Here is a 14,675-nt window from a genome sequence, read left to right on the forward strand (position 1 = left end):
GTCCACTTCTTACGATCCAGTCGGTAATGTCAGCTTAATATTTTTCTTTTTAGCCGGTAAAGGAGTTGTTCCCTTCTTCCACATTCGGTATCGAGTTGTACGTGGTTAGTTTTATATACGCTAATTCTTACTCACCAGTGATTAGATCCAAGGACGGAAAGAATTTAGCGTGTAATAACCACGTATTTTCACTTATACAGAACATGACGATGTTTACTGGTATACGGACGATCCACGACTGAGGAATTGAAGACATAAATGACCACAGATAACTGTGTCTATACGCTGTCTGGTTTGATAATTGTAATTAATAATAGAGTCGGACGGAAAATAACGCATCAATTCGTTCAGTGGACGCAAATTACCGAAACTGTCAAAATAGTCTACAATCCTCCCGTGTTTTCCATAACATACCGAATGCGTTCCGTGACTGGTACTGCACTCAATTCACTATCGCCGACTTGGTAAGCTGCGGTTTTTGCGTCCAACATGAAGACTCCTCGAAAGCCTGCTACTAGTCTTACGCGTACCACAGCAATTCGATAGCGGTCGCACTGGTATTCTTTTTATCGAAGACGACGTTGACGACGACGATGCTTTTTTATTCTTACCGCGTACACCAGTGCCTGTGAAAGGATAGGGTTTAAGGTATAATCGCCTCCCTCCGGTGCTTGGTTTTCTTTTCATCATCTCTACAAAATGTTTTATGTTATTTATTTTTATACGTCTTTGCTTATTCTTCCACCACCACCACCACCACATTCACCACGAACTTCGTTTTTAGTTTCATCGCGTTTGTAACTGCCAATGCAGTAGCTTTACCTGCGATACTCAAATCTTTAGCCATCACTCTTTCGCAAACGTGATCGGCTAATTTACGATCAGCTGCTGCTCTGTTTTCGTTATCGCTAGGTAGTGTATGCAATCTCGTGTTCTTTACAAACGGCCTCCAACTTGTTTATACCGGATCGCCTCTCTTTAAGCGTTATCCTTATTTTCTTCCCAGACCGCATTACTGATAGCCGGAATATGTAAAATTCTACCGGCAATAATATCTATACCTTTTTTTAATCACCTTTCATACTACCTTTTTCGCACCTTTTAACGCCTTTTCTCCAATATAAGATCCTAACTCCCCTGCAGCTCCTGCAGTCTGCGAGATGGCAGACTGTTAAGAGTTGTTAACAGTCTGCCATCTCGCTTAAGACTGACAATTTGTTTAGACTACCTCACCTTATCCTTACAGATTTTATTACTGACGAGACGTTTTGATCTCCTAACCCTTCTCATGGTGGAGAGAGACTGAGTGTATTACAATTATTCTTTCACCTTACTTCAAAGAGTGGTATTATCGTTATTCGGTAGAGGAACATGCAGGAAAATGTTTGTTTGGATTCTCTGTTGGTGGTGCTACTTCATTCTTACTCGGATCGGTAACTGGATTAGTACGTTGTTATTGTTTCTAGAATCGGCTCTGTAATCCTAAACATTAGCTGAATTGACTTGATAATGTTTATTATGACTAGAATCGGCTGGGTGATCTTTTCGATTATCTAGGAATCTAATGAAGTTTTTTAAAAATGGAGATTTAAGAAGTCAGTCCTTAAAAACTTGTTATAAAAGTATGCAATACTTTACATAGTATCATGGGTTTTTTTTGTATAAAAGTGGCATTCTTCTTGCCAAGTGATTTTTTTTATAAGTTGTTATTATGTTTTAATACAGCTACTGTATGTAATTCAATTTCATTGTTACACATTGAAACTGGATTACATACTGCAAAAGACTATCTGATTTTAGCTCTATCACATTAACTCTACCTGTAATTTTGTTCTAAATATCATGTTTTCTTAATAGTCTTTACAATACTTGTTTCAACTTTAGTGGCAATTCAAGACTATGCGTAAATATTTAGAGTATCTCAAGTTTCCATATTGGGTTTTATCATCTCATGTTAATCATGGTATTGGGTATCTATCATATTTCTAAATAAATTCTTTTGAACATGTGATTTTTTTCATCTTGTGAAACATATCTCTTACGTAGATTTTATAACTGTATCTCCAACAGTTATGAAATAGTAAACTATATTTAATCTTTAAAATGTTTTATTTATTTTAAGCCCACTTATGAACTTTTACAGAAATATTTCATTAATTAATTCTAATATTCATATTATATTTTTACAAATGTTGTTTTTATTAGAAATTTTAATAATTGATTAAATTTAAAGAAAACTTCCATCCTTATTTCCTGCAATTAAATTTTTTAAGTCAAATTCTACAAATAGGCATTTATTCATTGTTGAAAAGATGTGAAAATAAAGTAATTATTTTAAAAGAAAAATAACAGAACACTTTTAAGAACAGTTAATGTATTCAATTATCAAAACAGTAAATTTTAGTTCATCATAAGTAATTATTTTAATCTCAATTGTTTTTTGTAATCACACTTTTATTTCATAATTTAAAAAAAAATTTGTTATGATATATTAAATAAGTTTATAATGTAAAATAAGTTTATTAGTGTAAAATAAATATATATATATATATATATATTTAAAATAATAATGTCACTTATAAATTATCCTCAACTATTTAGTCATTATTCTGTAAATGCATGTCTTGCACCAGTATGTTCAATGCATGGTTTAGCTGTAACAACTGTAGAAGGTATAGGAAGTACACAGACACGTCTTCATCCAGTACAACAGAGGATTGCCCTTGCACATGGATCACAATGTGGATTTTGTACACCTGGTATTGTTATGTCAATGTATACTTTATTACGATCCCTACCAGCTAATAAAAGACCATCCATGAATGATATTGAAACAGCTTTTCAAGGTTAGTTTTTATTTTTAACTAATAAAAAACATTTCCTCGTTAATTAAAATTAAAGTGATTTTTTTTTATTGTATGTATTGCAATTATTATTGAGATTATTGTAAATATGTTTTATTGTGCCTTGTCAAACCTCCAGCAGTCTCTCTAAAATAGTTAAGTTGAATATTTTTACATATCTCAAATAATGGTCTGGTGAACTTATTACTTTAAGAACCCTGTGAAGTTTTCAGGTAATTCTTTAATTACTGAGGGAAAAGTAATTTTTGTTAAAGTGAATATTTAAACTAGAAAAATGCAAAATGCTTGCTCCCATCTTTGGTAAACATGCCTCAATCTCATAAAATGTTATGGTTAGCATGATTCCCTTCTTCACTAGAGCTATCCTCTAATGAATGTAGTTTGTCTTATGCATGGTTGTTCTGAATTAGACCATCTTTTTCTTCAGCCATTGCTTTTCTTTATTCTTGCTCTCTTTTTCTTCTTCTTCGGTATAGGTCAAATCCACTTTGGATTGCTGATGTTGCCAGGACTGATAAGCATTTTGGCATCGAGCCCTGAGATATTCTTTGTTAGGATGAGAATGGATGTATGGAGAACTTCGTGATGGAGTTATAATTTAGGAGGATGTAGACATTGATCTTACTCCCAAAAGCAGACCCAAGGAGAGAGAGATAGGGTATATTTTTATTAGAAGCTTATTAAATTTGTGAGTTTTTTCTTGATTTTCAAATAAATCAAGAGGACTTAGAGTAAACTGAATTGTAGGATAAAATTGTTGTTGCAATCAACACTTGTTTTGTTGGTGTGAGAATAGTTTTTTTGGTGTTTAAAGGCTCAATCAAGTAACGATCTTAGTGCATAGTCTAAATGAAATTAGATATTGGTAAAGTTTTTGTGCGAAACCTTTGGTGTTAGAGGAGGGCACAGATATCATGCTTCTGCAAATTGGTTAATTCCATAGATGAAGGTTGTGAGTTATGGTAGGTGGTCGTGGTTGGAAGAAAGCATTCGAAGACATAGGTTGTTTAAGTACACTGATGGAAATGTCTGCCAAGGCATTTGCATTGGTAGCATCCTGACAGAGGCCAAACTGATGACTGTGATGTTTTATAAGATTTAGAAGGGTTTTTTCATACATCCAGACCCCATAGAGGAATACACCCTCCATATGATGGTTTCGGTCGCCACACCACCTCTTCTGTACCTAGCACTCATGGGCTTTATCAGAAGTTATTTTCAGTACCTCGGCAATGACATCTTTCAGTAAAGCCCCAGCCAGAATGTCACAAGCTACATTACCATCAGTGTACTACTAACTAACATAAACTCCAAACAAAACACATCTAGCCAAGATTTGGAAGGATCTAAAAGACAGTCTTTGGTAAAAGCCCATCAGGATTAGAAATGGAGCAGGGATGGCGCCTCTTTCTCTACAGGGATTGAGATGAGCCAGAGCAACCTGAATATGGTATGAGGAGAGGTAGCCTGTGGATCAATCCAGGGACTTTATTCCTATATGATGGTTACACAATTAGCCTAATGAGCAAACCTGAACCTTCTAATTCTTGAAATCCAGAATTAAGTCTTATCAAGAACTTAAACTTTTAGGCCTGATTCACTCAGCTAAAGTAGTAAATTCACTGTAACCTACTTTAATACTATTTGGTTAATATTTTCTGGATAACAGGAACATCAATTTTTAACACGCATTTTACCATCTTCCTTGCTTATGTAAAATATATTTGTTTTTAAAGGAATTGTATCTTTTATATTCTGTAACAATAACAGTCCCATACATTGATAAAACTATGAGGATTAACCCACTGAAATATAATTTATATATAGAATGTATCACAAAGTTCTACTGGAAATTTCATAACCTATCATACTCGTAAAATAATGGACAAAGACCATGTAAACATATGTCCTAAAATGCTTCTTTTGCGAGTTACGGCTAGTGAAAGATTTCACTCTGATTTCAGCTACCTTGGTGAAATGAGGTCATATTGAAATTTTTAGGACATTAATTAAGGGACAAAATTAATGATTTTATATGGTTTTTGACCTGAAATATTGAATAAAATATGTTTCAGAATGGAAGTAGTTTTTGAGAAAGTTGGGGTAAAAACAAATAAATTGGGGTAAAAAATGGTGTTTTTTTTTTTTTTGTAAGTTTGACATATATTATCTTTGTTAAATGGGTAATAAACACGAAAAACATAAAAAAGAAATTTGTAGACAATTTAATTCTGAACAAAATGGTGTAGAAAAATATGTTGAATAAAACATAGAAAGATTAGAAAAATTCAAATTTTATTTAGAAACAGTACACACCAAAGTGCAGTATATGTACCAGTTTATAATAATTGTTCAAAAATTTGGACCTTCCTGATCGATCCATTTCTCAGGGAAAAGATGATTTAAGTGAGTGGAAATGACACAAGAGAATTGGGAAGGCACTCCATTCATGCTGGAAGTGTACTTTGCGTCTTAGCGCTAGACAAACATATATGAGCAGCTGCGGAAATTCTTCTTGAAGAAAATGCAAGTAGATCCAGCATTTAAGTGGCTTGGTAATATGAACGTCCAAACAACTGATTGTGAAGTAGGCCGCACCATACCTTGACACTAAATCGACATTGAAAATGGTCTTCAATCATTTCATGAGGATTTACTTCTGCCCATGATTACTTATTGCATAAATTTTTGACGCTGTCTCGTGTATAATTTGCCTCATCGATAAACAAAACATACTTGTATTAGTTGACAAGGTGAGGTACATATGCAGAGAGTTTACAAACTACTGCTGTGTACAGTCATGTTCCAGTGGTACTAGTAAAGTAATTGTGACTTCAGCCGTAAGATTAGATTGATGTTTTAAACATTGTCTGCATGTATGGACATAACACAGACGCATATCATGATAGTATTACGTATTACTTATTTGGCTTTATTTATATTAATTTCATGTAAATAAAGTATCATATTGTTTACAAGTAAATAAAGTATAAATTTCTTACATCAGTTGTTTTGGTTTAAGTAATGATAATATAAATATGAAATAGATGACTTCGACAGGTCTGTTATTAGAAGAGATTTCTTAAATATTTTGAATTCTAAGAGGAAATACCTACTATACGAAAATTACACAGTTTTTCTTGCAGGGAACCGACTATTACCGCTAGTGGAGAATCACTAAGGAAAATTATAAAATCTATGGGTTTACAACTCAGGGAGTGCAAATATAGAAGACTGATTTTGTGTAAACTAGATGATGTAATCGCGGAACGTGCATTATTCTTAGGTATCGGAGAAAAAAGCAACTTCTAAGCTAAAGAGATCGGTCATATACTTAGGTGAAACATGGATGCACACACATTGTACGGTAAAAAATGCTGGCAAAGTGACATTGTACCAAGTAGGTGTTTTTGTTAACAGTAGTGCTGGTGACTGTTTAATTGTGGCTCATGTTGGTGTGGATATAGGATTCATAGATGGTTCTTTTTAATGTATGATTCCAAGAGTAAAACAGAAGATTATCACAAATGAACATTAAAAATTTTTTGAAGTATATTGAAAAGCAAATTATCCCAGCAGTACAGACAAATTGTATTTTAGTTATAGATAACGTACGTTAACATAATAAACAAAAAAATAAACCTCCATCATGCAATTCCATGAAAAAAGGTATTCAAGAATGGTTCCAAAAAAATGAAATTAACTATGACCCAGATCTAACAAAAAAGAACTTTTTGAAATTGTCAAACTACACCTCCCAGAATCACAGTATGAATTAGACGAAATACTAAATAACAAAGGAATTACAGTGCTTAGATTTACACCTTACCACCCAGATTTTAACCCAATTGAATTTATTTGAAATCTAGTTAAAAAAATACGCAAGAGCGAAATATGTCCCAATTGTCATTAAGAGAACCAAGAGCCGTTACATTAGATGCAATTTCGTCAATTACTGTAGAAGATTGGAAACTATTAGTGTTGAAAGTTCAGAAGATAATGGATTCTTACTGGAAAGCAGATGCCATTGAAAGCATAATTATACATATAGGGATGGACATGATGAGACATCAGGGAGTGACGACGAATTGGAAATTAATTCTGGTAGAAGTGAAACTGAGTCAAACTCAGAAATTGAGGGCTGTTGGCCTATCACAGAAGATAGTTCTATGGAAACTGCAGACAAAGCTGGTAGCAATATTATTGCTGGTTACTGTATTAAGGTAGTATTGATTGTTTGATTATTTAGTAAATTAATGTAAAAATGTTATTTTACTTTTTATTCCGCAGCTATATCCAACTTGTTTTGATTCCGTTGGCCTATATGTCTAAATTATTACTATCCGCTTAGCTTTGAATATAATTCTGTGAACTATGACAACGTTTTAGTGAAAACATTTACTTAATTAAAATTATTGTAATTAATTGCAGGTTAAATTTATTTCATTTATGAATACAGTAATGTAGATTAATATTTTTAATTGTGTTATTATCGTAATCAGAAAGAAATTACATGTTCCGAAAAACACAGTAACCTATTTTAAACACACATTTCTTGTTTAGAACAGATTGACAGTCATATCACTTCGTTCAGTAGGGCTAAGCCCAGACTGTGCTGTTGTGTTACATCTGAAATCCGAGTGAAATCTTTCACTAGCTCTAAACACACAAATGAAGCATTTTAGGATATATGTTTACAAACTTTTTCCGTATTTTCACAAGTAGCACAAGTAGAATAGGTTGTGAAAGTCCCAGGAGAACTTTGTGATTCATTCTGTATATTTTAAAGATGGTTGGAAATAATTTATTTAAAACATTTGATTACACAATTACTGGAGTGTTTTAACATTTTAAATTTGTAATTAATACCATTACTAACAATCGTGGATGAAACTATAGGGAAAATCGATGAGAAGGTTTACATATGTAATGTGAAGTATTTTGTTATTTTCCAATTATGTTTTGCTTACACAGTAAATATTGTATTAATTAAGAGATAGAAAAACCATTAATCTATTACATTTACCGTTTTACATGTGGCAGGGAAGCATTCTCCAGCAATAACTGTATTATTGTGTTAGTGTTTTCTACATTCATAATTCCTACCCTATTTTTATTTTCATCCCTTAAAAATATCTACAAATAAAAAAATACGTTTGAAGATTTTAATGGGGGTGATTCATGATTTAAGAAAAATGTTGAGGACTGAAATTTTATACATATAATATACAAAATATTTTTGCACATATAATGTTGTTTAGATAATTTTTATACTATTTTAAAAACCTTTTTGTATAAAATTTTGTTTTTTTTTTCCACAGTGAATATTTTAAAATGAATGTGGAGATTATTTTAAATTTCAGAATTTTTTTTCTTTTTAATTAACATTCATTACTACTTCAATTTTTGAAAATTCTGCATATCAACTTTGGATGTAAAATTAATTCTTATTTATTAGTTCAGGAAACTGCTTTCTTTAATAAACTGGGAAGAAAATTTGTAAAATGTTACAAATGCATAAAAAAGTGAGTGCTTTGCAGCAGATTAGCTACCCACAAAAAGCAAAGAGTAGGTTTGGTAGTATAGCTTTGCCATTGACAAGGGTTAATACAAAAAAAAAAACTTCTAGAACTAAACTGAAGAGAGTGAGTATCAGTCTGTTGTTAAAAGATATGTAATGTAAAGTTGTTTTTAAAATTACTTGAGCAATTTCTGAATACAAAGTTGTATTTTAGATCTGTTTTCATATTTAAAAAAAAAGAGTTGTATTAACTAAAAGTAAGTGTGCCAGTTAAAAAACATTCCTTTCTTAGATTTTATTTTATTTTTATTATAGGTAACTTATGCAGATGTACTGGTTATCGTCCAATAATTGAAGGCTATAGAACATTTACTGAAGAATGGGAGAAAGCTCAGAGAATGAACAGTATAAGTAATGGGGTATGTGGTTTGGGAGAACAATGTTGTAAAAATAAAGAAACTGCTAAGAATTGCAGTTCAGAAGTTCAAGTGAATGGTTTTCAAAATGGAACTGTTACTTCACAGGATGTTAACCGACCTGCTGCTTTATTTGATTCTAGTGAATTTTTACCATATGATTCTAGCCAAGAACCTATTTTTCCTCCTGAATTACAGGTACTTCATTGTTCAGTAATCAAAGGTTTAGTTATTATTTTTGTTTAACTTTATTGTGAATTTCAGGTTAAAAACTAATTAGTTTATTTATTTTTAATTTACTACATGTATCTCATTGTAAACTGAAAAAACTTTTTTATGTAGTTCAAAAAGTATTGTCACTAGCATATTTCTTTGTTATTTATGTAGTATGGATTTTTGGAGTTATTTGTCATCTTCAGGGAACAGTGATGTAGAGCAGTTAATCTTAATTTGTTTTTATAATTCCATTCTTTATAAACGTGAAGAATTTTGTAGAAATTGACTGAACTAATTATGTTTATACTATAAAATTCTAAAAATGTATGGTATTTATTTATTTTAATTTTTTTACATGTATTTCTCCTGAATCTTTTTTTCTTACTTGCCCAGTTTGGTATTCTAATGGTTTTACAAGCATTGGGCTCTAGTTATTAAAAGCATATTTTATGTTATTTGCATTAAATGGATGTAGCACACTATTTATTTTTACTATCGTTTGGGAATATCTATCTATATTTGATTGATAAGTAGTTATTCATCAAAATAATGATTATAAGAATAATAAAAACACCCATTATTTTATAAACTATGTTTGATATGGATGGGATTTTTTTTTTAAGTCTCTACCCACTCTAAAAGTCAAATCTGACCCAGGAGTATAATCCAGGTAATACTTGTATAGATGATTCATGAAGTTTCATCCACACTCCTGGAACACATTTGAAACAAAAAGTACATATAAACATAATACTAAAGGAATTAAAAATTAATAAATTAATAATAAAAGAATATTTATTAAAATAATAAATAAGGAAAAATAAAAATTGGCATTCCTTCTTTATAGAACTTCATTGAAATAAAATGAAACGGATATCTATGAACTAATGTAATTACTACTGCACTTTTTTGACTTTACAGTCACAGTAAGTTTTTACATAATTAATATTAATTACCATTGATAATACTATTACAAGGTTCCCCTAGGCTTTGAAAATTAGGAAATTTCTATTCAGGGAAGGTTTTGAAAAATCACCATAAGTCAAAGAAATCTATTGAAGCTTCTAAAATGTCAAGGCTAGACTTGAAAAATTCTATTTGAGCAGAAAAATTACTAAAAGATAGCTTCTTACGTATAGATAACAACTTATGTAAAAACTACTTAAAAGCAACTTATGTGTAGCTGCTTATGTGAAAGAATAATTGCTTATATTTCCACTCAATGAAAAGGCTTTAGTCATTGGTAAAAACAAAGAAAATTTTTTAGAAAATCTTTTCCTTTATTTTACATATGATTCATGTTTCGAATTTTGTTTTAAGCAGGGGTGCAAATTTCAAATACATATCTAACAATTTGCACAATGAATAAATAAGTATTCATGATGCTGGTAGTACATACTTACAATATGGGTGTGCAAGTACTTGAAGTTTTTAAGTAATCTTTGAGTTGAGTATTTTAGAATCGAGTAAGACTCAATTATTGTATTATATAAGTATTATACAATACTTATTGCATAGACAAAATTGAAAATAAGTTAGGAAGAATTCATGTGCATTCATAATAGGATTGAAAAGAGTTAATATTTTCTTTTTGTTTGTATAATTTAATCTTTTTCTTGTTTAGCTATCAAGGAAGTTAGATAATCAAAATATAGCCTTTAAAGGCCCTAGGGTTACATGGTACAGACCAAATCATCTAGAAAAATTATTAGAATTGAAGAAAACATTTCCAGACGCAAGGATTGTTAATGGAAATACAGAAATAGGTATATTATTTTTTAATATTTATTCATCTTTTTATCAGTTCTACTGCATTAGACACATATGGATTGTTATCTAGTAATAATATCATGGTTGCACTTAAAGCACTATAAAACCTGTCAGTAAATTATATTTATCTTATCTAATTTTTAAGAAAAAACAAAAATGTTGAGAACTTAGGTTCAGATAATTGTAACTATCAGTTGAAGATTATTTTACTTTAATATTTATAATACTGTAAACTTAAAATTGTAATTTATAAGCTTAATTAACTCTTATGTTGTTATTATTAATTTGTTCCTTCTTTTCTGAAAAATGTAATATACACTTTCTAAATATTTTGTTTTTACTTAGTTTTCATGAATTTACGTTATGACTCTATTTTTTAAAGATTTCTAGTGATGTGTTAACTTATGCTACTAATTTTTACTGTTGGTTTGTTGTAGGGCATATTAGAAAAAAATCATTAAGGATAAAATCGATTGATTTACTTTTAAAAAAAGAAAAAAAATTTATATCATTTTTACCTCAAACTATTTTTCTGTATAACTTGGAAGCCCCACAGAAAAATCTCTGTAATGATTAATTATACAGAGGTATTAATCATAATGGTATTTTTGTATTCTGAAATTGTAAAAAAATTACATATGAAAACAACCAATTTTGAATTGCTTCATCAAAATGATGTACAAAATACGTACAGAAATAGATGAAATCACATAGTGTTAAGTTTGGTGGGATAACTTGTTTGTTCCCAGCCAAAAGATGAGATGAATTGTTGGATTTGAGTGGGAGTACCTGGCCAAGTAGCGTCATGAGTCGTAAAATAATGTAATAAAGTAATTAAAACATGTCACTTCTTTTGTTTTAAGTCACATAATACAATTCATTATTTTAAGATTAACAATAACAGGAAATAGTTATTATTGAAAGTTTGTTGTAAAAGTTCAACAAACAAAATGAATTGCCTTTCTAAAAACAGAGCACATAATCTTTTAAGTTGATTTGTATGCTTTAACATGTTCCTGAATGATGTATATTTACTTTATGGATTGTTGTTTTGCATCTAGAGCCACTCAACACATCCTTCTCTCATCAGTAGTGTCCTTTATCACTATACGTAAAGGTTAGCAATGCCAGATCACTTGTTTTTGTACTCCTCATAAAGTATGTTTGCTACCTACTGTGAGAACTACAAATAGTCTGACACAATTTCATAGAGAATGATCCTTGAAATTCCTGGAAAAGTTATTATAAGGTATAAAATTTTGAACTGTTTGTTTTTGTAAACTAACAAACTTGTCTGTAACAGAAAAATTGTTGTATTTTTAGTAATTTTCTTAAAAAGTTTTTAAGAAATTTGTTATTTGATTTGTCATTTCAAACGTTTGTTTTAAGTAATTTTTATCATCAGTTGTTATTAACAAAAACTTAGCACACACATTCTTTAGTATGAAAGGGGTTAAAATTTGTCATTAACATCATTATTTGAAAAAGAAAGTTATAATATAAAAACTGTTTATCACAAAATTTATACATTGAGTACACCTATGATAATTTTTATAACTGTTATTAAAGTGGAAGAAAGTAAAATAAACTAAAATATAAAATGCATACATTTTTCAGAGAAAACTTTTAAATATTAAATTTTATAAAAAAATAACTGTACATAATCAATAGTAAATATGTAAAATTTCTGAAAACTAAAAAAAAGATGGAAAAAGATGTAACAGAACCAACAAAAAAATTACTTTTACAAATTGTTTACAGAACAAACCAGTACTAACTTATGTTAAATAGTAATACAACTAGTGTTTATCTCCATTACAAGACCTTCCTTCCTTAATATATAAATAAACAAAACCTTCCATTTATAATATAGAAACAAATGAATACAGTGTTCTCGTTGAATGAAAAAATATCACAGCCATTATAATTGCTAAATATCTCTATAATTGATTAGATTTTGCCACTTATGTTTATGTCCAGTGGTAAGTTTGAAAAATTGAGAAAATGTCTACTTTTTACCATTTAAATGTTTAACAGATATTGCCATTATGAAAAATGTTAAAAGATTTGTTTTAATCTTAGCCAATTTATTCAGTTCATTGGAAAACTTATCACAGTTAAATTAAAAATTATAGCGCACTACGTTTTTTTTTGTTTTTTTTTATTGTGATTATTCTTAATTTTGTGGTAATTACACTTAGAGCCTCATGATTTAGTCGCATTGCTTTAAATTAATTGCTTGTAAATTAATTATCTAACTGTAAAATTGTAGAATTAGTAAAAATCATAAGTCATTTGTAATATTAGAGTCTATTAGAATATAATTTACACTCAGTAAAGATAAAAAAAAATAATTTGCATTGGTATAAAATGGTGGTAATTTTTGCTAAAATGTTTTTTTAATTATTTTATGTTTACAGGAGTTGAAGTAAAGTTTAAAAACTGTTTGTATCCAGTTTTGATTCATCCTAATCAGATTCATGAATTAACTGAAGTTTTAGATGTAGATGATGCTGTTAAAGTTGGTGCAGCTGTTACATTGTCAGATTTACATGGTGAACTTGAAAAACGTATATCTGTCTTAGACGGTAAGATTTTGAAAATACTTTTAAAACATTAACATTATAAGCAACTTCAATACTTAGGTTAATACTTAGCTTAATTGTGCATTTGTTATTATCTGCTAGTAATTTTCAAATTATCTTGAATAGTCTTTCTCATTTACTATAGAATTTTTGAATTAAAAGAAAATGTAGCACATCTGCGCAGATACAATCTAATCTTGTTTTGATCTGAATAGATTGTTTACTTATTTTGTTTGAAGATAATTTCTTGTACTGAACTCCGATATAAATACTTGTAAATGTTACTACTAACTAGATCTAGTGAAAGAAATCATTGTCTTTGAACTCTTTTTGTAGGCACCTTTCCATACATTGCTATCATATTCACTCTTTGAGCTAGAATAATGAAGTCAATTTAAAAATTGCAGAATCAGGGCATTTTTTTTTTCAGCGTAACAGTCTCTATAACATAAGAAAGCTTTTTAAAACTTAATTCCAACTTAATTTCTTTCAACATTCCTTTCATCTAGTAAATACCTTTTCATTATTTCCAAACAGATTTGTAAATTTTTTACATACTGTAAAAAATTCACCAGTCGATCCTAATAAATGTTATTCAACTTAACTTATTATAAAAATGAATAAATTCTTGGGTTATTGAAATTCTCTGGATCGAATAAAACATACCCACTACAATGAAACCAGTCTGACTGTCATTGTACCTTACCTGTACTACACTCTTTAAACCAGTTTTTCTGTTTGAATTATGTATGTTTTAGATCCGTATTTGAGATATTTTTCAGTTATCAGGGAATCTTTAAAGTTATTTGAAAAGAATTTGGTTATTGTAGTTTACAAGTAGTAAATATTTGAATCTGAAGTAATTAAATTGTTAAAAAATTGTCATTAGTTAAAATAATAAAAATAAGTCACCAAATCTGAACAAAAGAGGGCAAACTTGACAAGCAAAATAGTTTAATATATAATTGGCATATTAACAGAAGGTTGTAAAAGGAAGAAGGAAATAAAACCCAGAATAATAATGACTAAGGAAGAGATAATAAAAAACAGTAGTTATGATGGAATTATACTTAAAAACCATCTAAATGTTATGTTTGGAGTATACTTCTTTATGGGTATGAAATGTGGACTAGGGAGAAAGGAAAAAGAAAAGCTAGACATCTGAAATTAGGGCATAGAGAAGATAAAAAAAATTAAATAGATAGACAGGATGAAAAATGGAGAATAGAAGATGTAAAAATGAGGGTTCAAAAAAGAGTAAATATTGGAAATAATTTAAACGAATATTGGGACTTTGGAGCTT

At 29.7% G+C, this 14,675-nt stretch overlaps 1 protein-coding gene across 1 annotated transcript in view; it reads left to right on the forward strand.

The window, feature by feature from the left end:
* The window catches only part of ry (xanthine dehydrogenase rosy), a 99,664-nt gene that overhangs the window by 18,259 nt on the left and 66,730 nt on the right, over nt 1-14,675 (forward strand). The window contains exons 4-7 of the mRNA XM_075368360.1: nt 2,602-2,846; nt 8,701-8,999; nt 10,642-10,783; nt 13,208-13,375. Of these exons, the coding sequence (XP_075224475.1) occupies nt 2,602-2,846; nt 8,701-8,999; nt 10,642-10,783; nt 13,208-13,375 (854 nt within the window). The remainder of the gene's footprint in view (nt 1-2,601; nt 2,847-8,700; nt 9,000-10,641; nt 10,784-13,207; nt 13,376-14,675) is intronic.

This window comes from Lycorma delicatula, chromosome 6, assembly GCF_047948215.1.
Source record: "Lycorma delicatula isolate Av1 chromosome 6, ASM4794821v1, whole genome shotgun sequence".
NCBI classification, from domain to species: domain Eukaryota; kingdom Metazoa; phylum Arthropoda; class Insecta; order Hemiptera; family Fulgoridae; genus Lycorma; species Lycorma delicatula.